The 27,759-nt window shown below is 48.9% G+C and overlaps 1 protein-coding gene across 5 annotated transcripts in view; it reads right to left on the bottom strand.

Moving 5' to 3' along the window:
- Window positions 1-27,759, bottom strand: part of APBB2 (amyloid beta precursor protein binding family B member 2) — a 247,786-nt gene that overhangs the window by 46,906 nt on the left and 173,121 nt on the right. For all 5 annotated transcript variants that reach the window (XM_056125526.1, XM_056125520.1, XM_056125522.1 and 2 more), the window contains one exon: window positions 24,945-25,072. In XM_056125526.1, coding sequence (XP_055981501.1) covers window positions 24,945-25,072 — 128 coding nt within the window. The remainder of the gene's footprint in view (window positions 1-24,944; window positions 25,073-27,759) is intronic.

The raw sequence follows: 27,759 nt of genomic DNA, 5'->3' as shown, positions 1-27,759 counted from the left end.
GGTGATTATGCAGTGCTGGGAATGGAACCCAGGACTCCAGTCTGCAGAGCCCAGTATTCTGTCCTTCAAGCTATCCTTCACCTGAATTCCACAAAACATTCCCACTCAGCGTTCACGTTCCCTGAAATGATGTCCTCACATCCCCATATTTCTGCATACAGAGATTAACCTACAAAGAACTCCTCTTTACAAAAAAACTGCATTTCCTTCACATACATTAAGTGAGGAGTGAGAAACAGGGTGGCTGGGGCACCATCCATAGTGTCTGGGATAGAAACTGGTCCTCTTGCATGCCAAACATACATTCGAGTCCATTGAGCTCTTCCTCTAACCCATGGAAGCGAGTCATTCTTTAGGATGCAACAGGCCACTGAACAGTTTTAACGAGCAAGCAAGCAAGCAATTCCACTTTTAGAACGGGGGGAAAATGTGACTCGTGAGATGTGTCAGGATTAACCAGAAGGAGAGAAGCAAATGCTCGCAGCGAAAAATCTACTTTGGTGACTTTCCAGTGCACTGATGATAAATTAAATGAATTCATGATTTATTGAGTGGAAAATTTAAACTTAAGTACTACTGATACACTCCGAAGACTAAACATTAATTCAAAACTCTGATTCATCTGAAAAGTTGGAAAATCATCCCATAAGGGAGATAAATTAGTTATTTCAAGCAAAATTCCTTGTTTTCAAAGAGTCAGGAGGGGACCAGATTAGTCCTCTTAACCAACATAAAGTTATTTATTATTCTAGTCTTTCAGGACCTCTGCTTAAAATATATTTCTTGAAGTCCAGGATTTTTTTTAAATGAATCACGATGAGGTAGTTACAGACTTACAAACTTCCGTGCTTACGTTTCAATGATCAAGTACCCATCCCTCCACCAGTGCCCTTTCTCCACCACCAATGTTCCCAGTATCCCTCTCCCCACTCCTCCCCCATGCTTCTGTGACAGGCACATTCCCTTTTACTCTCTCTCTCCTTTGGGGTGTTATGGGTCCAGGATATTTTAGTGGCTGAACACATACGTGCCTTGCATACATGAGGCCCTGGGTTTCATCCTTGGCATCACTATACATACATACAACATATACATACATATATTTATATAAGATTATACACAATACCTTGACTTGTCCTTATTCCACTTTTCTCTGTTAATCAAAGGAAGACCTACCCCTAATATATCTTAGGGTAAGTAACCACGGGTCTGCATTGCCTTTCTGAGTGAATGTATTAATTTTCATCACAAGCAAAGATCCTGACCATTTCAGTTGGTTTGTGCAGCCTTCCAAATGTATTCTTTTCCCTCTGACCTTGCTTCATCTACAAAATGCAAATTATAAGATCTGTCTGCTAAATTAAAAAAATAAAACAAACCAAAACACCAGGGTGGAAAGGTTGGGGGGGGGGTTGTGGGTTGGGGCAAAGGTTCTTTCCTTGCATCCCATCCCCAGTACCACAGATGGTCTCCCAAGCACCACCAGGAGTCACCAGAAGATCCCCTGAGCACTGCTGGGATGTGGCTCCAACGCCACCGCCCACCCCCGCAATAATAATCAAAACCAGACACAATGTCATTTGCATCTGGCAAACTGATAGGCACCCCAATACAGCACTTGCCATCCCAATGATTATTAGACTGTCTGAAATCTTGAGATGAGTCCTTGGGGGTCACTAGTTGGTTTGTGTGTCCTACTCCCTGTTTAGGAAAATACCACCCGATTCTGACCTGCGTGGGACAGCAGCGTCCTGGTTAATGTCTCCTGGGACGTGAACTAGGCCAGGACACCCACACTGACTCTGCCAGATGAGAGACTCTGGGGGTTCCACCTGGGGGCAGCTCTCGGATGGCTGGACAACACAGACTCACCTACTCCCCAAGTGATGGGGAGGCAGAGGAAAGGGGGACGCTGACACAGGCAGAAGGATCCAGATGTCACCTCACCCATTCTGTCCTCATGGCCTTTGATTATTGATATCAGACACTTAACATTATTGTAATGTCCTAAACTGTATTAATCATAAAAAATAAAATAAGTAGTAAAAATAATATTAATAATAAACACACTGTCACTGTCCTCCCGTTGTTCATCAATTTGCTCGAGCGGGCCCAGTAACGTCTCCACGGTGACACTTATTACTGTGTTTGGCATATCAAATACGTCACGGGTACTAGTTATTAAATAAAAGAGAGAAAACAATCTTATATAACAATGACAATTAATTAATTACAAAAATCCACTGAAACTGTTTTCTGCTTCTTATAGATCTTTGTGTTGTTTCCTTGTCAACCACAGAGTTGAATTCCTTTGTAGTTGAATGATGTCCAAGAGCTTTTACATTTTGGTGCTTATTATTAAATGTCTAACGTTTTGGAGATGATGAGAGTTACTCGAGTTTAGGGACAGATCAAGGTTCTGCACTTAGAAATGAGAAGAGCTCAGGAATTCGAGTGATAGTATAGAGGGCAGGGTGCTGGTCGTGCACGAGGCCGGCCTGGGTTTGATCCCTGACACCTCATGTGGTCCTCTGAGCCCTGCCAGGATGAAAGCCTGAGCATAGAGCCAGGAAGAAGCCATAAACACCGCCATGCTGCACTCCCTGCAACCCCCCCCCCCCCCCAATGAGCTGGAGTGAAGGGCCAGAGTGATGGTACAGTGGGTAGAGCAATTGCCTTGCATGCAGCTGACCTGGGTTCGATCCCGGACATTCCATATGGTCTCCTAAGCACCACCAGGAGTAATCCCTGAGTGCAGAGCCCGGAGTAACCCCTGAGCACTGCTAGGTATTGCTCCCAGACAAAACAAAACAAAACAAAACAAAAAAAAGAAAACATCCAGTTATCTCAGTCTATACATGCCTCTCTCTTGAAATGATCAAAATGCAAGTGAATAGTGCTCCATACTATCTACACACATACATGGCAGAGAGGAAATACTGTCAAGCATTTTTAAGTCTAAAAACCTAGAGGCCAAAGCATGTGATACATCAACTCTGGAGGAAGATGTAGCTCCCTGGCAATAAACTATTCACCCATGAAATGAAACAGTCCTTCTAGGAAAGGATGATTAATTATTTAATAAACATCGTGTGTTTTTTAACTTCACAGAGAAAAATTAATGGGAACAGATGCTTCTGGAACCTCACTGGGCCTCTTCCCCTATTCTCCAGCCCCGTGGGCCTGACCCTGTAGGTCCAGGGGGTGGGGCAGGCTGAGTGGGGTGGGACAGGCTGAGTACATTAGAGCAGGGCCGGAAGGGAAGGTCGCTCCCGGGCGCTGTCCCATCTCTCCTTGCCACAGGTCAGTCTCAGAGCTTCCAGGTCTACACTGCAACCTGGAGACTCTAAGTAGCAGCCAAAGAGCTTCAGATGCATCTCATCTCAAAGATCCTTCTTAGACACCACAGTATCGCTACCATCTGGAGAGGACTGAGCATTGGGGCATGGGGACAGGGGAGAAAAGAACTGGGTGGGCACACTGGGTCCCCACTGTCCTGATGGCTGCAGAGTTATGCTCCCAAACGGACCAGGTCCTGATCTCTGGCACCTGAAATGGTAGAAATGGTATCCTTCCAGCAAAAAATGGGTCTTTGTCAATTTTATCGAAGGGTCATGATCATCTAATCCAAACGTCTCTGGAGAGGGAGGGTGCACGCGCGCGCACACACACACACACACACACACACAAGCATGCACAAAGGAAAGTGGGCTCAGGACAGCAGGATGAAGTCACAGTGAAGGTCTCTGAGCAATGTGAGGGTGCTGTTCCCTAAAGCCGTGGGGCATGGAGGGCCCCGCCAGCACCCCGAGTTTCTCCCTGCAGAGCTGATGCTGAGCTTCACCCACTTTGTTATTAAGCCACAAGTCTGTGGGAATTTGTCACCACAGCCACCGGGAACCAACACAGGGAATGGACCTAAATACAAGTCAGGAGCTGATGCTGTGGCCCCTTAACTTTTCTGGGATCAAGAGATCCCTGCTTGGGGGCCTGGAACTCTTGCCCATAGCATCCTTCTATCTCTGTGTGATGTTCTGCATTAGGGAAAAGGGGGGTGTCCTCAGGAATGACCAAAACTAGTAGGAACAGTACTAGTTCAGGATGTAGAATGTGGGTTGCGGAAATGGGGTGGGGGGGGTTAGGCCATACTTGGGGGTGCTCTGGAGTGACCCCCTGGTGGTACTCAGGGGCCTATGCAGTGCTGAGGATTGATCTGGGGTAGTCTGCATGCAAAGGCAAGTGCCTTACCTGCTATACTGTCTCTCCATCCCTAGAGCTCAACTCTTAGAAAAAGCCTTTTTTTAGTGCCTCACTGAAAAAATCCTATGAAAGTCATCACCTATAGAAAGGCAGAATAGTATCTCTAATCCCTGAAAAGAGAAAAGAAGCCATATTAAAAAATTCTGATTGTCTCCTTTGTTCTCTTTTTCATACCATCAAAAGCATTTTTAGAAGCCAAATGTTAACTGATTCACCACTGGTTTTCAGCACACCCAAACTTCAGAGTACAGCTTCACACCTCTGTGTTTACACACACTTTAACCCCCTCCCCCCATAACCAAAGTTCTAGAGTCAACAGACTATCCACCTGGCTTACCCCTCCTGCTTCTCTTTCCACTCTGGTAACTTCCATGTTTTTCATGGAGTCTGAGTTATTTTTGCTGTGTTTTACAGTGCATTTGCTTTGGTATTTACAGACCACATGGCTGAAACCACAGGAATTGCCTTTCACTTTCTCACTTACTTCAATTACATAGTCACCTTAGGTTCCTCCCATGTCACAAAAGGTAAATTTCATCATTTTTGCTTTTTCTTTGTTTTTGTGCCACACCTGGTAGTGCTCAGGGCTTACTCCTGATTTGTATTCAGGGATCACTCCTGGTGGGACTCAAGAAACCATCTGGGATGCTGAGGATTGAACACGGGTCATTCACATGCAAGGCAAGCCTGCTACTCTCTGTACTATCGCTCTGGTCACAATTTCATTTTTTTAAAATAGCAGTGTTCCCCTGGACATATAAGACACAATTTCTTTAACAAATCACAGTTGATAGGTGCCTCGAAGCATTTGTGTGGTTGGGGGGGGGGAGGTTCAATGTGAGGGGCTGAGGATGGGATGCTGCTTGGTCCCTGAGGTAGCAGGAGTTACCTTTGTCATCCCAGCAGTGCTCAAGGCTCCAGGGTCACATCCAGCGATGCTCAGGGGACCATAGAGTGCTGGGGACTGATTCTGGATTAGCTGCATGGAAGGCATACACCTTAACCCCTGTACCTACTCTCCTGTCCTTCCAAAGCACTGTCTTTAAGAACTGCATTCAGCTGAGCCCCAACAGTATAAGCTATGTTTCTGACTGGAAGGAACTTGCACTTGAACATTTGAGACATACACCTTTACAATGCTAATGAGATAAGGTGGAAAAAAAATTAGTGCCAGTAAGATCCATGAAAGTAGGGAGCTCCAAAGCTTTCGGAGGCAAAACAATAATATGAAGGCAGAAGCGAGTATTTCTGCAACTTCTGAAGTCAGGTATACTCAGATCAGGGACTTTGGCCCATGAAACGTGAGCACAAGTGCTAAGTGCTTTTTTCTGATAGAGAAGACTCAAGGCATCTCTTCCTCCTGCAATCATGTCTTGACAGTATCGAGTCTAGTAAGTGAAGCCACTTTAGGCCTGGGGACAGAAGTCTCTCCAGTCCCCCTGCAACATTAATCAGGACGCACACTCTTCCAAAGCCACCGAGACTTTGGGTGGTCAGCCAAGCATAACTTAGCCAAAGCTGATGGGCCAGTGGTGAGAGAAAGTCTAACAGCAGAGGCAGAAAGGGGACCTCAACAAAGCCGCCATAAGGACAGCAACATGCTCGAGCTTTCGTGGAGTCTGAGAAGTATCCTACCAACTGTTTCATGGCACTCAGAAGAGCCAGGGAATAACTAATAACTCAGTAGCCCATGCAGTACTTCTCCCAGGGCAGGGGCCATGGAGTTCTTTTTCTTACCTGTCTCCTTGGTGCTAAGCCCTGTGGCTAACACACAGCAGGGACTTAACTAAACAGGAAATCACACAACTGAGAAAGAAAAGAAACCCCAAAGCTTGCCATCTCACAGGAGGAATGAAGATGATGGGGTTTGGGGCAGGAAGAAAGTCAGTTTCACAGATGAATTAAAAATCTCCAGGTGCAATTATGATTAAATTATAATGTAGCACTGCAGCACTGTCCTCCCGTTGTTCATCGATTTCCTTGAGCAGGCACCAGTAATGTCTCCATTGTGAGACTTGTTGTTACTGTTTTTGGCATATCAAATGTGCCACAAGTAGCTTGCCAGGCTCTGCTGTGGGGGCAGGATACTCTCAATAGCTTGCCGGGCTCTCCAAGAGGGGTGGAGGAATCGAACCCAAATCGGCCGCTTGCAAGGCAAACACCCTACCCACTGTGCTATTGCTCCAGCCCAATTATAATGTAAAGGCTTCCAAAAAATATCACACCCGTTCAAAAAGATGATGGCTATTTCTATCCTTCTGCCCTGATTTACATACTTCTTTGGTATCATCTGTTCTAATCGCATGATTAAAAAAAAAGAATTAACAAGACAGTGATTAACAATGTTATGATTAAAAGTGACCCATGATGTAAAAAGACTTAAGATATCTATCACCTCTTTTTCTTGTCTAAAAGAAATGCTTTAATTTATCTCCTTGCACTGTCTTTTTCAAGAAACACTCTGCAAGCAGACAAGAAAACATTATCTTTTATTGAAAAAAAATTTTTTTGCCTCTTATTCCATCCCTGGACATAGTAACTGTAATGACTAGGATTAGGTTTTGCCTTTCTTAATAAATACCTTCTCCAGCTTTGCTTGTGTCAATAAAAAAGACAAAGCAACTCTTTAGGTAGAAGGTACATAGAGATAAATCAAAACTTTTCCTTTAGGCAAGAAAGGGGCATGGACAATTACTCTGGGTCTCTGAGTCCGTGGGGAAAATATATTAAGGAGTTCTATGGCATCCATTAGATGAAATGCTTTTAGTAATCGCCGCTCATCTTTGTAATGGGATCCCTGGTGGTGGAGAGAAATAGTCTTGCAAGCAAGTCCTTTAGGGACGAGGCAGTTCCTGTGACATTATTATTCTCTAATTCACAGAGAAAGCCACAGATGTCATATGAATTGGCCAATAAATATTAATTGACTGTGGAGATCTATTTGTAACTTTGCTGTTCTTTCAGTCCCTTGGGGGATTTTGCAAAGGGAAAAATAACAACCTCAGAACACTCCTGTTGCAGGATATGACATTTTCCAATTATTGAATAATACAGAAGTCAGTGTGTGTGTGTAAGCCCATATTTTTAAACATCCTATTGACATTACAACTGGATTTTATTATAATTTGTATATCGTAGGCTTCCCAGAAGAAGTAAGTGACTTACAATAAAAGGCAAACATTCTCACACGCAATGAACAAAGTACAATTGGAAACCAAATAGAAGTAATTGTGTAAATCAATTAAGCTAAATGTTAATTTGAATCCAAGTCTGCTACTTTCTGATCCATGCCAATGACAGTCACATGGATTGGCCCTAATAGTATTAATGCACCTGAAGATTTGACTTGAAACTTTTTTTTTTTGCTTTTTGGGTCACACCTGGCGATGCTCAGGGGTTACTCCTGGTTCTGCACTCAGGAATTACCCCTGGCGGTGCTCAGGGGACCATATGGGATGCTGGGAATTGAACTCAGGTTGGCCGCATGCAAGGCAAATGCCCTACCCACCATGCTATCACTCCAGCCCCTTAACTTGAAACTTTTTAGCAAAAGAAAGGAAAGAGAACAAATGATGCAATTTTCACCATTAACAAAATTCTTGAAGAGAACAGTCATGGCTAAAATGAAAGCTCTGCTCCAAAGAACACAGCCCAAGACAGGTGGTGGCTGAATGTTTTAGCAGAGTCTGAAAACGCAGCAGAACTTGACAATGGAGTTAACCACCATTCAGAATTCCTACCTGAGTGCTCTTGAGTGTTTCCACGCCTGGAAGACCTCAGAAATGATGATCCCCTACAACTTCTCTGGTCTAAAGCACCTGGGGTTTATGCTCAGTGCTGAGTAGAGGTCAGTCCAGAGTCTAGGTAAGAAGGGATTTGGGGTTTGAAAGGCTTCCCTACAATGACGTGACCATGACTTCAACTTTTTTCTTCAAATACTTGGTGTTAACTTGGTAGAGTGTTGATTTAAAAAATCTGGGGGTGGGTGGGTTAGAGGGGCATGCGCAGGTGGGGGAGACAGTTCAAAGGGTTGGAGCAAAGCATGTGGGGAGCCTGATTTTGATTCCCAGCACCACATAGTCCCCAAGCACTGCCAGGTGTGGCCCTCACGCTGTTTTTATTTTTGTTGTTGTTCATCATTTTTCCTTCCACTTCATTTAAACATTGTAATTGTTTAATGATTTACTGCAGGCATTGAGTATCCCAACACCAATCTCATTCACCAGTCACCCTCTCTTCATCACTACCTGCATTTTCCCAACCACCCCTCAAGCTTGCCCCTTAGCAGGTACTATCACTGTCACTGTCCTCCCGTTGTTCATTGATTTTCTCGAGTGGGCCCAGTAACATCTTCACTGTGAGACTTGTTGTTACTGTGTTTGGCAAATCAAATACGTCACGGGTAGCTTGCCAGGCTTTGCCGTGCGGGCGAAATACTCTCGGTAGCTTGCCAGGCTCTCCAAGAGGGGTGGAGGAATTGAACAGGTACACAATTATTTATTTTATATTGCTTCACATAAAGATTTTGAATAGGTTAACCAAGATCAGCGGTATTCAAACTATCCCTGATTAGAGGCAACAAAACAAAACAAAACCCCAAAACCAACCAACCAACCAACCAACCAACCAAACCTCCAACAATAAAAAAAGCACTAAAAAAATCATACTAATAGGGGCTGGGGTGTGGCTATGTGGTAGAGCACATGCCCTGCATAGGTGAGGTCATGGCCTATAGACCTAGCAACACACACACACACACACACACACACACACACACACACACAAACAAAATATGAGCAAAGAAAAAAAATTCAAGATCAGAGCACTGTGAAGAGCTATGGTGGATCACTCTTGGGTTTGGTTTATTAGTTACATATAAGTAAAGGAGAGAAACAGAGTGAGTGACTATATTATGTCATGCCATTAAATTCTCTCTTTCTCCTGCATTGTGACCAAATAGTTCGACTATGAAGAAGGCGGGGGGGGGGGGGGGGAGTCCTGCCACTGAAACTTTATTTTCCCGTTCTCGTCTGGGGAAACACAAAATCAGCGAGTTAGATAAAGCTTCCTGCAGCAAAATGGGCTATGGGGTGCATGTTTCCGTCGGAGCTGGCTGTGCACGGAGGAGGAAACGGCTGGTTCAGTGGAAGGGCACATCAAGATTTCATGAGGAGGCCTTAAGAAACAAGCAGGCGGGCGAGGGCGGCCCTGGCAAGGGAACTGCGGGGCGGCGGAGCAGCTGCACCAGCTGCTGGAAAGGTGTGGGCTCCAGCCCTCCACAGCTGGACAGGCAGCACCTCAGCTGCTGTGCTGGCAGGCGGTGTGGAGTCGGAGAACAATGGGGCTGCACAGAGGGCCAGGGTGAGGCCCAACATGTCTGCCCAGGGGGTCCAGTTGCCTTTCTGTAAGTAGCAGAAATGTGTGCTTCTACCCGCACTTTCAGGATAATAATCTGGGCTGTAGTTGGTGGGTTGCTTGGGGAAAGGAACTGGGTACAAACAGAAACGCAGGAAGAGCCAAGAAAAATCAGCACCAATCTGGAAATAAGGCAAAAAGTGGACAATGTGTCCTTTTTTTCTTCTTTTTTCCCCTTTTTGGTTCACACCCTGCAATGCACAGGGGTTACTCCTGGCTCTGCACTCAGGAATTACTCCTGGCGGTGCTCAGTGGACCATATGGGATGCTGGAAATCAAACTCGGGTCAAGTGTGTGCAAGGCAAATGCCCTACCCGCTGTGCTATCGCTCCAGCTCCTGGACAATGTGTTTTATGGGGCCACATCTGGCAGCGCTTAGAGGCTACTCCTGGCTCTGTGTTGAAAGGGGGGTTGCCCTTGGCGGTGCTGAGGGGCCCAGGCAATACTGAGGATAGAACCCTGGCCTCCCATATGAGAAGCATGCAACCAGCCTCTTGAGTTCTCTCTGGCCCGACAACAGTGAGCTTTCGGCATCACAGTGGAGCAATTTTTCAGCCTTCCAGGGTCACGCAATTCTCTTGTCCTGCTGCCTGTCAGAAATGTCACGTGAATCACAAAGGTTGATTTATATGCTGCAGTAGTTCTTTGTTTGCTTTTAGTTTTGGGTCACACCTGGCTGTACTCAAGGCTGACTCCTGGCTCTGTGCTCAGTCCTGGTGGTGCTCAGGGGACCATATGTGGTACCAGGGATTGAACTCAGGTTGGCCACATGCACGGCAAGCACCTTGCCCCCTGTGATATCTCTTCAGATCCAATTCTATTCTTTAGAAAGGAGAAAGGAAGCCAGTGAAATCGATTTTAATAACATATTTCACTTAGCCTAATAAATCCAACATACCATCCTTCAATATGTAATCAATAAGGACGCTGCTATAGGATCCCCTTCCCCCCAAGCTCCCCATTACATCCTATTTATTTACTTCACTACTCACTCAATCACATTAGCCACATAGCGAGTGTTCTACACCCGCTGGTAACAAGTGGCTGCTATATTAGAATACTCAGTTCTAAGGAAAAAAATCACTGACTTCTTACTGTTTTTACTGTAGTGTGCAAATTTGCACTTAGGAGTCCTCCTTTGGGCTGGGTTAGGGGGTGACAGGGCACGTTAGGGATCAAGAATGTCTTTTCCAGTTATAGAGGGATTGCACATTATCATGGCCTCTGAACAATCCTCCAGGAATTCTAAGCATTTCTTCTGGTGTACAATATCTGATTGGAAGGACCAAATTTCCTATGCTTTCTTTTTCTTACCTTGCAACATGTGAGTTGGAGCATCTTATTACCCACTCTGTCTCTTCATTACAGTCTAAGTGACTCCTTCAGGGATGAGTGACATCATCTGTCTCTGTGGCCATCCACTCAGGGCCTCAGCTTCTCAATGGACACAAAGTTTGACTGGGGTCACCATCCTCCAGGACCACATTCCCCAAGACTTTCTGACCCTCAGCACACAGGTCTCTGCACGTGGATTGAGTTTGATTAACTTCTGGGGGATCAGCGGGGCTCCCAAGCAGTGCTCAAGAGGCTGGGGGCCCCACCTGCTACTCTTAGTTTACTAGTCTGGTCATTCAGTGCCAGGGTCTGAGGAAGGGGCTGCTGCTCAGGCCCTGCGGTGCCAGGCATGGCCCGGGTCACTCTGGTGGTGCTCAGGGGCCTCCAGACTTTCACCCCATGGTGCTTAGGGACCATGTGATACGGTGGCAGAAGAAATCAGAACCCTAACAGGTGTGGCAGGAGGAAAGAGAAATGCAACTCTGGTTAGAACTGACATTTGGGGGAGACAGAAACTTAAGGTGATCTTTGTGGTGAAGCCTGCCATGGACCCAACAGAAAAACCCTAACCCCCATGGGACCATGAATGGGGTAACACTGCTTTTGCTTCTGGGAACTTTCTAGAATATGGAAGAAAATCTTTACCTCTAATGGGCTAGGCTTTGGGGTGAGAATCCCGAGTCTGTGCTGACCAATGTGTTTAATAAAGCTCCTTCCTGAGAATTTTCTGGGACCTCAATTTCTCATTAAAGCATCCTGTAATACCTCAGGAACATGTAGTGGGTCAGGTGCATTAGGCAGGTCTCTAACTGCTATAATATCTCCTGGTTCCTGAATTCAATTTTTAAAAATTTTCGTTCTTGATTTCCTCTCTCTTTTATCCAAAAAAATCACTTCCCCAGGATATTCTTTGGAGGGAATAGCCTAGGAGAGACAAGTTCCCAGTTAAAGTCAACAACTACTAGGAGCCTCCTACTCCCGTGCTCTCTTGGCTAAGCCACGAGCAGGACGTGGCATCCGGTGCCGCTGCCATGACAGGAAGCTCTGGAACCCGAGCCAGTGGACTGAAAGCTCAGGAGGCCTAGGTTGCATAAATACTCTCCTCTTGAGGAGTTCATGCTATTCAGGCCAGGCTTGAATTCCTAATGGTGACGCTTAAAACAGCACGTCTGGATCTTCAATAAGAAAAATTTTAAAGTCACTGGGGAATAGGGGAACTTTGGGCTTTGCAGAAACGCCAACTCATCAGTCAAGACTCACAGGGGTGGGGCCGGAGATGTAGTACAGGGGTTAAAGCACTTGCCGTGCATGCGGCTGACCTGGGTTTGATCCAGGCACCCCAGATGGACCCCAAAACTCCACCAGGAGTGAACCCTGAGCACTGTTGGGTGTGGCCCCAACCCGTCTCCCCAAAGAAGATTCATAGGGAATCCATGTTTAGATACTGCTAGTTCAAGTCACACAAATCCTAGCTTCCTGGGTTTATAATCTCTCCAAGTACTAAATACCACATTATGATTCCTTTTAGGGAAATACTACCACCTTACTATTTTATCTTTATAAAAGTATTACTCGGGCAGAAGAGATAGTTGAGAAGTAAGGCACTTGGCAAGTATGCAGATAACCTGGGTTCAATCCCTGGCACCAAATAAGGTCCCCCAGGTACCACCAGGAGTGATGCCTGAGTGTTGCCAGGGCTGGCCAAAACAAACAAACAAACAAACAAAATTTTAATAAAAAACTGTCAGGGGCTGGAGAGATAGTACAGCAGGGAGGGCACTTGCCTTCCATGCAGCTGACCCAAGTTCAATCCCTGGCACCCCATATGGTCCCTTGAACCTGCCAGGAGTGGTTCTTGAGTGCAGAACTAGGAATAGGTCCTGAGCACCACCAACCAAAACAAAACCCAAAACAAAATAGTACCAGTGGTTCAATCCACATTTCTACCAAGCACCGCCACTTGTCACCCCTACAAATAACCCCATTGCTGAGGAGGAGGATGCGATGTTAAGTGGTGCCTGAGTTGGGGCCAGGGAGGAACCACAATGACACATTCTGTGGTAAGACCCTACTGCAGACTCACTACTTCTCTGACATATTCTTCAACTGCAAAATCAGGGCATGAGAAGGCACTGAGAAGAAATCTAATCATCACTGGCCAAGCCTCATCAATCATAACCATGTTAGCAGAACCTCCACAGAACCCCCAAAATGTGGCTGGGATGTCTTCCAGGTTGAAGAACACAGCCAGATGCCAGAAGGCTGGTTGGGCCCCAAACTCTACAGATAACAGACCCAGGGGCCTGTCCTAAAAGCCTGATTCTCACCTGACATAATTACTTCATCTAGCTCTTCATTTGTCTCCATTACTATAAACCGGTCCTGGTCAGTGGCATGCCCATGAAGCATCACAGTAAATCACTAAGCCCCAGCAGAAGTTCGGGGGGGCGGGGCAGTGATTGCTATTTGGTCAAAGTATGGCTGATGGGGACCTGGGGCTGGAGAGAGAAACAGCTTGGGGGTCTGAGCCTCTAACTGAAGGGGGCTATGTTAACTCTGGGTGGCCACAGCCAGAGCTGAGTTAAATTACTGTGGGTGACTGCAAAGACTTGAAGAACCTTGTAGAGAATCTTTGTCGAGTCAGTAACACCTACACTGTTGATATCAAGATTATTTTGTTTGTAAAAACATTGCATTACACGCCTCCCCCAGATGGAACCCTGGTGACCAGAAGCCTCTACAAGCATAGCTCGAGTATGCGGGAACTAGGACTTTTCCTCCAAACTGCCGGGACCATCCCAGCTCCCAGGTAACCTCTGACTCCAGAAGTCATGCCCACGGCCCGCCCCCCAGTGCCATCTTTACAGCACACAGCTGCAGAGAGAGAAGAAGGACCACATGGAGAGCTGGTTCCACAGCTCCCGGAGAAGACACCAGGTTCCAAAAAGAGCCGAGATCACCGGGAAGTCCCAGATGGGGTAGGTGCCGCATCCCGCCTCCCCCAGATGGAACCCCGGTGACCAGAAGCCTCTACAAGCATAGCTCGAGTATGCGGGAACTAGGACTTTTCCTCCAAACCGCTGGGACCATCCCGGCCCCCAAATAACCTCTGATTCAGGAAGTCACGCCCACGGCCCGCCCCCCAGCGCCATCTTTACAGCACACAGCCGCAGAGAGAGAAGGACCACATGGAGGGCTGGCTCCACAGCTCCCGGAGAAGACACCAGGTTCCAAAAAGAGCCGAGACCACCGGGAAGTCCCAGATGGGGTAGGTGCCGCATCCCTCCTTCCCCAGATGGAACCCCGGTGACCAGAAGCTTCTACAAGCATAGCTCGAGTATGCGGGAACTAGGACTTTTCCTCCAAACCATCTCAGTATATACAAAGTGACCAATGGGAAGTAAATCACCCAACGTTTCTCCCTGAAAATCAGAGTTAAACTTGGAGAGGAAAAGTGAACGGACTATGCGTTAATCCAGGCCATCATGTCTGCCCGGAGGGGAAAGGTGTTGCTCCCTTCCGCCCTCCTCCCTCTGGAAAGAAAGATGGCAGTTGCATGGGAGCCTTGTGGACAGCAGGTATGAGCCGGGGGTGTGGGGGCGACTAAAACCTCATGGGAAGGGGGGGGCGTTCCGGTCCGTCCTTCATGCCCTACCGAGGTCACCAGTTGGTCCCCACGAGCGGTTCCCCAGCACGGCCACGGCCCCAGAAGCACAAGAACTTAATGCAGAACCCGGCAGCTTGGAGCAGAAAAGTGAACGGACTATGCGTCAATCCAGGCCATCATGTCTGCCCGGAGGGGAAAGGGTGTTGCCCCATTCGCCCTCTCCTCTCTGGAAAGAAAGATAGTGGCTGCATGGGAGCCTTGTGGAGAGCAGGTATGAGCCGGGGGTGTGGGGGTGACTAAAACCTCATGGGAAGGGGGGCATTCCAGTCCGTCCTTCACGCCATACCGAGGTCACCAGTTGCCCCCCACAATCGGCTCTCTGGCATGGCCATGACTCCAGAGCACAGAAACCAATCTCTTAATTATCTGACTTTCAGTAGAAATACTTCCAGGGTAAAGGTAAAGGTAAAGGCCCTCCCGTTGTTCATCGATTTGCTCGAGCGGGCCCAGTAACGTCTCCATTGGAGACTTTGTTGTTACTGTGTCTGGCATATCGAATACGTCACGGGGAGCTTGCCAGGCTCTGCCGTGCGGGTGAGATACTCTCAGTAGCTTGCCGGGCTCTCCGAGAGGGGCGGAGGAATCGAACTTGGGTTGGCCATGTTGGCTGCGTGCAAGGCAAACACCCTACCGCTGTGCTAAAACCAACATTTAATTCTTTGAACCCAACTGTAGAAAGCAAATCATTTCACAGTGCTTTTTCAGCATGTCTCATTCGGGGGGGAGGGTAAACTCTAAATAATAGTGGTGCATCTTTTATTGAAACAATGAATCAATCAAAGCAGATAGAGTGTTAACTAGAATTCATCTGCCTCACAGGCATTGGGAGGGGTGGGGGGTGGGGTCCTATTGGGGTTCTTCGTGGTAAAAAATAAGTATTGGTAAAGAAAAATGTGTTTGATATTTGCATGACTGAGACCTAAACCTGAAAGCTTTGTAACTTTTCCCACAGTGATTCAATAAATAAATAAATTATTTAAAAAAAAACATTGCATTACATGTTTTTACACAGGCTACATTAGATTCTCAGTCACCGTGTAGCTTAAACTCCTGATTGGACTTGAGTAAAAAGGGTCAAGGTGATAGCGCCATTATAAAAAACAACAAATGTCTACTAACCAGCAACTATCAAACACTGAATCATGTGCTGAGCACCAAGGAGGGGTCAGTATGTAGCCAGGCTCCAGGTTCGAGCAATTGGCCCCATGCCTGCTCTATAAAAGACACATCCACATAGACATTGTGTGTGTGTGTGTGTGTGCGCGCGCACGTGTTTTCCGCTTTTTGGGTCAATGCACAGGGATTACTCCTGGTGGTGCTTAGGGGATCATATGGGATGCTGGGTTGAACCCAGGTTGGCTGTGTACAAGGCAAACGCCCTACCCGCTGTGCTATCACTCCAGACCCCATACATGGGTTTGAAGGCTACTGCTCCATGAATGCTCCTTTCCCTTCTGCTCTTTGTATGTTCCCAAGGTTCCAAGAAAACCGTGGTACTCTGAAGACTCAGGGTGCAGCTAAGCCCTGTGGATGCCCCGCACGCAGCAACCAGAAACAGCCACGAGGGTGGCTGGGTACTTAGAAAGTGCAAGAGAGAAGTTGTCCAGGAATGACAAAAATTTTCAACTTCCTTGATACAAAGGTCCTCCGCTCCCCATTCCCTGGACTCAGCACTAAGCCAATGACCAAAGCGGAAGACACACCATTCCCTTCCTGTGCTGACCACTGCAGATATTAGTCAGAAAACATCATCACCTCCCCTCCTTACATCTTTCTCACAGGCTCCTCTCATCTGACGCATTGTCCAGCATCCCGGCGTGATTCATGAAGGCAGAGCTGCCCCTTCTAAAGAGAGCCTGAAATATCACTGCAGCGCCAGTCAGCCAAAGGACCAAGCCCGCCCGGATGCCTCTGTGTATCAGGGGCTGTATTAAAAAGAAATTAACTGTAGAGGTCAGGATCCCACTTCCTGGTGGGGAGAGAATTATTGCTGTCTCCCTGGAGATGCCTCCTCTACTCCACCACCCCTCGAGGCGAGGCAGCGCAGACCTGAGATGAGACTTTCATCAGCCGGCCTGCAGTGCTATCCATCTTTTCATTATGTCTGGGATGGGAACTGTGGGTGGGATGTCATTAGGAAGTCCCCCTCTCGCCCTCCCCACCCGCACACCTCTCCACCCCCTACCCCACTGCACTTAGGTTTGGGTATGGAGGGAAAACAAAGAAGAAAAGAAAAAGAATGGTGATGTTCAGGCTTGCTCTCGAAGTAAGGGCCCCATGAACTCCCTGTGCCATCCTGGCACCCCCAGCACTGAACAGCTGGACTGAGAATGGCAGGGAGGGGTGCTGGGTACCCTGAGCACTGCTTGGGGAGTAACCACTCGTACCTGCCAAATTCCAGAGTCATTTGGAAACTAGATTAAAGAAGTTACATGGGGCTGGGGTGCTGGTACGGCGGGGAGGACATTTGCCTTGCACGAAGCCCACCTGGGTTTGATCTCTGGCACTCCATAGGGTCCCCAGAGCACTGCCAGGAGTAATCCCTGAGTGCAGAACTGGGTACTGCTGAGTGTAGCCCAAACACCAAAGGAAAACACAAACATACACACACACACAGACACACACACACGACAAACCAGCCAAACAAACAAGAAAGAAATTCCAGTGGGCTTTTAGCTCTGATCCTCTAAGGGGTCCCCTGTGCTGCTATGTGCTGGAAACCTCTGAGGTGGCATTTAGCAGCCCGACTTGGGCTCTGTTTCTCTGCGGCTGCTTGTTCACAGAACAAACCCGGCTGACCCGGCTCCGGGCGGGAAGCTCCTCCACTGAACCGCGCATGCTGGCACCCACTACAGTGGCTCACACTCAAATGTGCTTTAACGAACACATACTTTGTTTTGGGGCTACACCTGGCAGTGCTCAGGGCTTTCTCCTGGTTCTGTGCGCAGGGATCACTCCTGCAAGGGCTTGTGGGTGCCAGGTGGGGTGCTAGTGACTGAATTCGGGTCAGCGCCATGCAAGGCTGTCCTCTGCCGAGTCCTAATGAGCCCAAACTGCAAAACCGGCATCAACGAGTTCAATCAGCGGCAACACTACATCTCTGTTTTCATTTTTTAAGAAAATCAGAATTCTTGTACTAAAGAGCGATTATGAGTAGAGACCCCTCAGGGCTGCTAATGAAGATAAATTTTTTCTAATTAATAGCAGCCAGCAGGATCATCGTGCACTGGTGCTGTTTATAAAAGTATCTTCTGCATCAGAGAGATCCATGTGGAGCCAAGTGTCAAGGGACTTGGCCCTTCCCAAGGGTAGAAGGGGCCTAGGGTTAAGGCTGTTTTGCTTTCAATGGTTCTCAGGGGTCTCGTGCACGCCAGGCCCCTGCTCCAGCCCCCAGAGCGCTCTCTCGGGTCCTGGGGGCTTCTTGGTTTGGTTCTAGGCCAACCCAGCAGTGCTCTGGGCTTACTCCTGGCTCTGTACCCGGGGATCACTTCCTGCGGGACCACATGCGGTACCAGGAATTGAACTGGGGTCTATTCTCCCTACTTCTTGCTCCAACCCCTCTTCTTGCTTTTTTCCTCAAGGTGTGACCCTCCTACTAGGCATTCTAACCTGGACCCTACGTGAGCCTGACAGTCCTGACCCCCCAGAACCACCCATGTCTCTTGCTCACGGGAATGGGGGATTGGGGGGTGAGCAGAGTCTGCCCGCTGAGAACATACACAGGCCCTGTGTTGACTATCAGAAGACAAGGAAGGGGTGTGTATGTGTGTGTGTATGTATGTATATGTGTGCATTTTTGTATGTATATGTGTATATGCGTGTGTATATGTGTGCGTGTGGGAGGGGGGATCCCTCTGGTTACAGTCCCTGTGGTCAGAATCAAGCTGGCTTTGCTCTCACACCTCTACGACAGAGTTAGGAGATAGTGAGTTTCCAGTGTACAATGACAGAGGTTAGAGCAGCAGCGGGTCTCCCCAAGGCCCGGAAACTTCAGGGCAGAAACAGGCATAAGATTGCAGCCTCTCTCACACGCTGCCTCACTGTAACCAGGGTTACACCCATCAGAAGGCTCCTGCCCAGGGCCACAGGCTTGTGGGTCTTTCCCCAGCACTCTGGGTGCCCCCCACACACCAGAGAGTGCATGACAGATTTCGTGGGCTGGTCTGCTTCGTGGGGCCGGGGTCTGGACCCCAGCACCTCACACACACTCAGCGCAAGTCCTCCTCCGGGAAAGCCACATCCCGAGCCCAGGTTAACTGGAAAGCCCACACGATCCCAGACGGAGTGTGGCAGTGGCTTGAGGATCCCTCCTGCCACATTAGGGAAGCCTGGGGGGCTCCAGGGCAGGGGGGAACCCTCCTGGCACCTAGAGCCACAGAGAGACGAGGCAGGTGGGGAACGAACAACAAGCACAAACGATGATTCACTATTAGCAGTGCTGTGTCCTCGGGGGTCCTCTACTCCGGGGTTTGATTTTGTGACCAGGAAGAAGTATGTGACCTTCACTCATTTGTATCCATCAGTGCAAAGAAAACGGGATCTCCTAGTGCCTTGTTCCCAGAACCTGCAGCTTCTAAGCACCTCCCAGTAAGTGGGGACCAACTGTACCTGTCGTGGCAGGCTGGCCGCCACCCCCCACCGCCCCACACACACACAGCCCAGGCTGATAGGCACAGAGACACGGGGATGGGGGTGGGGTGGCTCTCGCCCCTGCACGTGGCATGTCCCTTTCCACATGGGAGATGTGGGGGCGGAATCGCTCACAGGGGTGCGTTTTGGGGGTGAGGACAAAGGGGAACTGGTGGGTGAAGTTCAAAAGGCCGAACCAGATTCTGGCTATTGTAAAGAGTGCTGCAATGAACAAACAAGTGCAGATGTCACTTTGACTATACTTTTTTGCCTCTCTGGGATATATTTCCAGGAGTGCCTGAGAACAGATGACTGGTTAAAGAAACTTTGGTAACTTTGGTACATCTACACAATGGAGTACTATGCAACTGTTAGAAAAGATGAAGTCATGAAATTTACATACAAGTGGTACTACATGAAAAGTAACATGCTAAGTGAAATGAGTCAGAAAGAGAGGGATAGACATAGAAAGATTGCATTCATCTGGGGAATATAAAGTAACAAAATGGGAAACTAACACTCAAGAATAGCCGAGATAAGTACCAGGAGGTTCACTCCATGGCTTGGAGGCCAGCTGCACAGGCTAGGGGAAAAGGCAACTCGGATAGAAAAGGGAGCACCAAATAAAGGGTGTTGGGAGGATCCTCCCAGGATGGGAGATGCATGTGAGAGTAGACTGTAGAATGAGCATGATTACCTTCGGTGCCTTTTTTGCAAACCACAGCACCCAAAAGTAGAGAGAACAAAGGGGAATGCCCTGCCACAAAGGCAGGGTGGGGTGTGGGGGGATTGGGGGTGGGAGGGGTACTGGCATCAGTGGTGGTGGAGGGATGGGTACTCGATCATTGTACAACGGAAACCCAAGCACAAAAATTTGTAAGTCTACAACTGTACCTCAAGGTGTTTCACTAATAAAAAAACAAAAACAAAAGGCCGAACCGGGAGAACGGAAGCAGCAGTGTGTGGAGGGGATCTGTTGCACGGGAGGATCTCCCCCACCCCCGCCCTCTGTCCCAGGCTGGGTCACATGACCTGGACCATCATCTGCATACCCCACTGCTTGGTACCACTTGCTAGAAGCTAGTAAGAAGTGCTCACTCGGCCCTCGTCCAGAGACAGGAGAGAGGTGAACTTCTGCCTTTCCCCAGAACCCTGCGAAGGAGATGAAGGTCCCCTCCTATCCTCTGGGACCCCCCTACTTGTCTGCCTCCCACCCCCTTCCCATCTTCTTAAATAAAATCTCTTCCGCATTTGGCCATGGAATATGGTCTCCTGCTTCCTGTTTGGGTGGCCTGGGGACAAGAACCTGAGTGCTGTGTTTGGCTGAAGCCCTGAGGCTCCCAGTGAACCCCCTTCCACCCATCACTGATATTATCTTGTGGCGAGAAACAGGAAGCCTAGGAGACAATACAGTGGGTAAGGTGCCCACCCAGTGTGCAGCCGAGGTCGAGCTCAATTCCATCTCTGGTGCCCCATAGGGTCCCGAGCCCCACCAGGAGTGATCCCTGAGCACGGAGCCAGGAGTAACCCTTCAGCATCACTGGGCATGACCCAGAAATCAAACCAACGAGTAGTCGCAAAGGATAGAGTGTCCAGAAGAGGGGGTCCGTCAGTGTTACCCTGTGAGAACGGCATGGGCACCAGCAAGCACCATCAGAGGCAGGACAGGAGGACACAGCGGAAGTGGCAGGATGAGCTGCCCCTCTCCCCACCTGCCCAGGGCACAGCGCCCGTCACAGCAGCTGCTTACATCAAAAGAGGCTTCTCCAAATCCACCGCAGGGATGTGCAGGGGCCATCAGGGCTGCACAGACTCCTCCCTGGAGGGAAATGGACTCCGGTGGGGAGCTCCTCAGTGCTAATCAAAACCTCCTGAGAGCCTCATGGAATCCAGAGACCACGCACAGCACGAGCAGTTCTGAAAACTCCACGACTCAGCCAAGCACTCTGAATTTCAAGAGACAGTTATGTGCCCTTTCCCGGAGCGTGCACACTATGCATTCTTGTTAAAATTCATCTTAACCCACATCGTGAAATCCCCTCAGAGATCCCATCTTCCACAGCAAGGAGAGTTACAAAAGAGAATGCCAAATGAGCTCTGTTTCTGCAAACAAAATGAAACACTTTTATGTTTTATTCACGCCAAGTGAAAACCTTTGCAGACTTACAAATTGAATTTGCTCTTGTAAATTGCTGTTAAAAAAAAATCAAAAGTTAAAAAAAATAAAAAAGGCAGGAATACAAAGGCTTCTTCTAGGGAATGAAAACTCTACAAAGAGAAATGGAAACTCTTCACGGGTAAACATCTACTTTTTTAAATCTCCTGCATCTCAAAGCAATCCAGTTCCACGGCCTCCTACCAGAATAGGAAACAGGAACATGTTTGGAAAATACACTCTCCCCCCATACTGAGCAACAATTAGCCAGCAGTGGGCTCAAACACAAGGGCAGCCCAGCCCACAATTCAAAATCATCACCAAGGCAACACAGTACCACTGACTCTGATGTCCCTGCTGGGGTGGGGTCCAGGTCTCGTCATGCTTTCCAGGACGCCAGAACTCAGTCTCAAGAGCAGCCTCTGTGCTCTGCGTCAAATAATGGCCCCGAAGTGCCCTTGAAGCCCTGGAGGTCAGAGCATCTTTGAAAGGATGCTCTGTTGTCTGCTTGTGTACGTTGCTAATCAATCGGATGTCAAGCCTTTCCTAACATAACATGTGTAACCAGGGGAGGGAAGGGGAAGAGAGCACATTCCTAGTTTGTTCGAGGCCCTGAGTGTGTTCCCTATAACCCCTGACCTTGCCCCTGGCCACCCCCACTAACATCAGGTGGGGTCCTGAGCCCCCAAGCACAGCTGGTGTGGCTTCTAGGATTTTTTTTTTAAAGCTCACTTTATCTGCTGCATTTCCACCACTGTGCCGTTGGCTGCATAAACATGCATGAGGGACTCTGGGGCTCAGAACTTGAATCATTTTGTCAAATGGAGTTTGAATCCTTTTGTTATCCCTGAGCGTGTAGCATTAGGTATCACAATAAGAAGCTGTGAACATCTCAGCAATGGAGTCTGTTGTCATCCTGACAACCACGCAACCCCCAGTGGTGCTCGGTTGGTTGAATGGGTGTGTCTCAGTGTCGTCACGTGTTTTTTTGTCTGCCAAACCAAGCCGGGAGCCAGGAACCAGGGAGATCATAAGCTTCTTATTTTTTTTTTTTCCTTTTTGGGTCACACCCGGCGATGCTCAGGGGTTACTCCTGGCTCCGCACTCAGGAATTACTCCTGGCGGTGTTGGGGGACCATATGGGATGCCTGGGATCGGTCAAATGTGGGTCGGCTGTGTGCAAGGCAAACGCCCTACCTGCTGTGCTATTGCTCCAGCCCTGATCATAAGCTTCTTACACCCAGCCAGCACGGCTTGATTTTCCTGTGTCACCCCGGAAGTAATTGGGGCTTTACTCCTGGCTCTGCATTCAGGGGTCCCTTCTGCAGGGGCTCCAGATACCATAGGTGGTACTGGGGATGGAACTCGGGTTTGTTTGGAGGCCCAACCCTCAGCGGTGCTCGGAGGCTTTTCCTGGCTCTGTGCTTGGGGGTTGCTTCCAGCACTGTGCTTGGGGTGGGGTGGGGTGGGGTGGGGGAAGGACACTTGGTCCTGGGATGGAACTGGGATGGACTGCATGCAAGAGGAGCACCTTAACCTCTGTGCCATCATCAGTCCTGCCCCAGGGATAAATGTTTTCAGTAACAACCAAATACCACCGGGCACTTTCCTTGTAAAATCAATCAACTCAAGGTAATGTACCACAACCTCAGTGCCCCATCACTGCAGAGCAAAAGAGCAACAGATGTGCATGAATAATAAGGAAGCGCATCCCCCCAGAACAGTTGGCCCAGCTGTTGCCCTCAGCTTTCTGTAACTCAAAAATACAACTATGCTTCCTGAAAAGGCTGTCCAATCAGCAATCAGGACAAAGCTGTCCAATCAGCAGCGAGGACCGGGGCTGTCCAATCAGCAGGCAGGACAAGTACTGTAGTTTTCCCAGGCCAGGTTCTACTAGCAAAAAAGCCTTCCTTTTTTCTTTCTTTTGTTTTTTTCTTTTTGGGTCTCATCCAGCGATGGTCAGGGGTTACTCCTGGCTCTGCGCTCAGGAATTACCCCTGGTGGTGCTCAGGGGACCATATGGGATGCTGGAAATCGAACCCGGGTCAGCCGCGTGCAAGGCAAACGCCCTACCTGCTGTGCTACCGCTCCAGCCCCAGGCTTGTGTTTTTTGACTGCTAAATGTTGGATCACTTTTCTTTCTGACTTAAGACTTGAAATCAAATAAAAATACTACCTATCTGCCAATGCCCAGCTGTGGTGGATAAAGGCTGGGATAAATCAAGGCAGAGCCTTGCAGAAGGGAGTGGGGTTCTCACAATTTTCCTTTCAACGGAATCCTGGAGAGCTTTGGGAACTTCTGCCGTCTTTCTAATATTCTTAGTAACAGGGTTGCGGGTCAGACCATAGCCATGCCAGGGATATCAGAATCATTGCTGGGGGAGGAGAGGAACCAGGTTGCAGTAGTTTTTCTTTCTAGTTTTGCGGCTGTAGCCAGCAGTGTTCAGGGGTGAACCCTAGCGGTGCTTGGAGATTCACACCAGGTTCAGCGGCGGGCGGGCAGTGCTCTCTCCCCTGCTGCTATTTCTCACTTTCTTCAGGTGATTCCTGAACGCAGTAAACTCTTGCCCAGAGGGCCACACCACCCACAAAAATCACGTCTCTGGAATTTCAAAAGCACTCTGGTCCTTTCCAATTAAGCAGTAAGGAATCACCCCCTCACTTTCTCAGATGGGGTTTCTGACTCCATATGGGGTTATGTAACTGATTGAGGGTGGGTGGCTGGGGAAAATCTGTCAATAGTACACAAGGACCAAGAACTATTTCGAAATCCAGCACATACGGAATCTAAGGTGGTTCTGGTGCTCACCTTGGGCTGATAATTTCTCAGTGAAAAGGGGCCTCGAGTGGAAAAAGCTGGGGAAGCTCCGCTACGATCAACCCTTAATCAGAGATCATCCAGGAGATCGTCAGGTGTCCTGCGTTGCCCAGATGAATTTTAATTTAATTGCACGCATCAGAGTCTAATTACTTAACAAGATGCCCAGGAGGACTGCCCTAAGAAGAAAACCAGGACTTGCTGACTTTTGGCGCATCCTGGTCTTCATCTTCCGAGCCAATACCTTTGGCTTGCATCTAAGAAGTACTTGCTACAAACAACAGATTCTCAGTAGAACTTAAGCCAAAATTCCACATCAAATGGAATCTGGACACGACCAGATCTTTCTTTTAGGCGCTCAAAAAACTTCAGCTGACCCCCAACCCCAGCAGTTCTTTCTGATCACCACAACTACAACCATCCAAAGTGTGTAATGAAAGGCCCTGGGGACGCCTCGCTTTTCATAGTTGCCACACACCGGTGTCTTCCATCAGCCCGGCCCCAGAGCAGAAAATGCGACTCAGGGAGAAAACAATGTAGTAAACGTCTGCACCCAACAGACTCTGGAGGAGAGAGAGGCGAGAGGGGCACAGACAGGGCCTGGGAGGGGAGCCCCAGAGGGTGAGCAGAACGGGCAGGAGTGTAGGGACCGGGGGGGCACTCACCGGCCATTGTCTCGGCCCACACCCCACACACGGATGCTCACGATGGGCTGGGAGTGCAGCACCGAGCGATCCATGGGGTCCACCAGGCTCAGCATGTCATTCTCCAGGATGAGGTACATGTCCTTGCCCTGCGACACGGGGAGAAAAATTGGCCTCTTGTGGGATCTCACCCAACTGTGGGGCGGGCGGGGGGGGGGGGGGGGAACCGGCAGTGCCATCCTGGGGTCAGTGATTCATTTTCAGAGACAGGAAACATCTCCAGCTCGCCATATATATGTATGTGCATACGCAAATATACACATGCATATACACAAATACACGTATATATACACATAAAGACAACTGCACATAAACACATATATACAAACATACACATAGATACATACACATACAGATACACACACATAGATGCACATATATACAAACATATACATAAATGGATGTGCACAAACACACAGAGAAATACATATGCACAAATATACACATACCCACAATACACATGTATATGCATATATACACATATGTAGGGCTGGAGCAATAGCACAGCAGTTAGGGCGATATGCCAAACACAGTAACAAGTCTCACAACGGAGACGTTACTGGGCCCGCTTGAGCAAACTGATGAACAATGGGAGGACAGGGCTGGAGTGATAGCACAGCGGGTAGGGCGTTCGCCTTACAAGCGGCCAACATGGCCGACCCGAGTTCGATTCCTCCACTCCTCTCGGAGAGCCCGGCAAGCTACCGAGAGTATTCGATATGCCAGACACAGTACCAACAAAGTCTCCAATGGAGACGTTACTGGGCCCGCTCGAGTGCTACACATATGTATATGTAAATACACATATATACACATACACATAGTATATACACATATACAGTACACTCATATACACAAATATACACATACACACATGCACCTATATACAAACACACACGGATGGATATGCACATATGCATATATGCGCATTCATACATATACAGATACACACACATACACATATACAAAATTATATATATATATATTTATATATACACATGCACATATATGCACACATATATACCACAGTTTTACTTTAGTTTGGGCTAGCCCCCATGATGCTCAGGGCTCACTCCCGGCTGGGTTTGGGGGACCATATGGGATGCTGGGAATCAAACCTGGGTCAGCCTTTTGTGAGGCAAGCACCCGACCCGCTACACTATGGCTCCAGCCTGATTCTAGATCTTCCCTGGCCCCTCCCAGCCTCCATTCCTCTCTGCTGCCAAAGGCCCCAGCCCTCCTCCGGCTACTGTTTTGGAGCTATTTACATCTATGAGTCTAAGGGGGGGAAAGCCCCCTGGTGGGGCCTGGTCTTTCACTCGCTGCATACTTAGCACCCCCTAATCTCTGATCGCTGTTCCTTCCTCTCTGCCAGACCCTCGCCCAGAGCCTACTATCCTGCTATCTGCTCTTTCCCATGCTCGCCTCCCTCCCTGAGTGGTCTGGCTGGCAGAGGCACGGCTCTGCGGTGATTCTGGATACAGCCAAACAGCTACCCTGGGCCGAGGGGGATGGCCAAGGGCCGAGCACGAGCTTTGCACTGCAAGAGGCCCAGCTTCAGTCCCTGGTACCAGATGGTCCACAAGCACCGCTGGGGGCAGCCTTGAGCACTGAGCCAGCAGCTACCCCTGAGCACTGCTGGTGGGCATCCCCAGATGAAAGGATGAAAGCACTAAGTTATGTCTGGGGCTGGCCACATCTCCACTTCTTTTCCTGTGGGCTATGCTGGGTACCGAGCCCCGGGCCGCACACACGAGGCCAGTGCTCCAGGGCTGAGCTCCGGCCACTCGTGCATGAAGGGTCAGCGACTGGGCAGCCCCCGGCTGCAGGGGGCGGGTGGCAGTGAAGCCGTGACGTCAGGCACAGGCCCTCTTCACCACAAGCCTTCCGGCACTCCTCAAACCCCTAGACCATTCGCTTCTCTTCTCAGAAGTTTCCCAGCAAAACCTCCTGCCCGAGAGTCCCCAGGCATCGACCTCCAGCCCTTAACTTGGTAGACAATTTAAAGGGCCGAATAGAATAAATTCCCCCACATCCTGTGGGACTGTCACTGTCCTCCCGTTGTTCATCGATTTGCTCGAGTGGGCCCAGTAACGTCTCCATTGTGAGACTTGTTACTGTGTTTGGTATATCGAATCCGTCACGGGGAGCTTGCCAGGCTTTGCTGTGCGGGTGAGATACTCTCAGTAGCTTGCTGGGCTCTCCGAGAGGGGCGGAGGAATCGGCCATGTCGGTTACGTGCAAGGCAAATGCCCTACCCGCTGTGCTATCGCTCCACCCCGCTGTGGGACTAGGAAAGTATAAACTCTCTGCGTCCTCTTAGCTGGGAGCAAATGAAAAAGTCTGTGCGCTCAGTTTGGGTCTGCCCCAGGGGTGAGAATAAATCCCACTTCTAAAGCTCTGTGAGTGAGTGTTTTTCCTCCATCTGGCAAAGTCGAAATCCTGCAACAGGATGATGACGTCAGAGACCAACCAAGTGTTAGGAGGATGAAGGGCAGGCCTGGCTTCACCGCTCTGCCAGGCCCAGGAAGTCCATACTGGCCGTACATGGATGTGGTTGTATGCCCAAATGACCACCTTCGCCTGCAGGTGCAGGGCACCTATGGGTGTCAAGAGCCCACCTGTGCATCTTCAGAGACTCGGGGAACCATGAGGCAGGGGGAATCTCTGCCCCCACCTCCAGAAAGCCTCTCCAAGGTTCTCAGGCTCCAGGGAATCTGGCAATGTTAAGAGGTCAGTGTGTGTGTGTGTGTGTGTGTGGGGGGGGGGGGGGTTG

Source organism: Sorex fumeus, unplaced genomic scaffold, assembly GCF_029834395.1.
Source record: "Sorex fumeus unplaced genomic scaffold, SorFum_2.1 ptg000055l, whole genome shotgun sequence".
NCBI classification, from domain to species: Eukaryota; Metazoa; Chordata; class Mammalia; order Eulipotyphla; family Soricidae; genus Sorex; species Sorex fumeus.
This window is presented reverse-complemented; position numbering and strand designations above follow the sequence as displayed.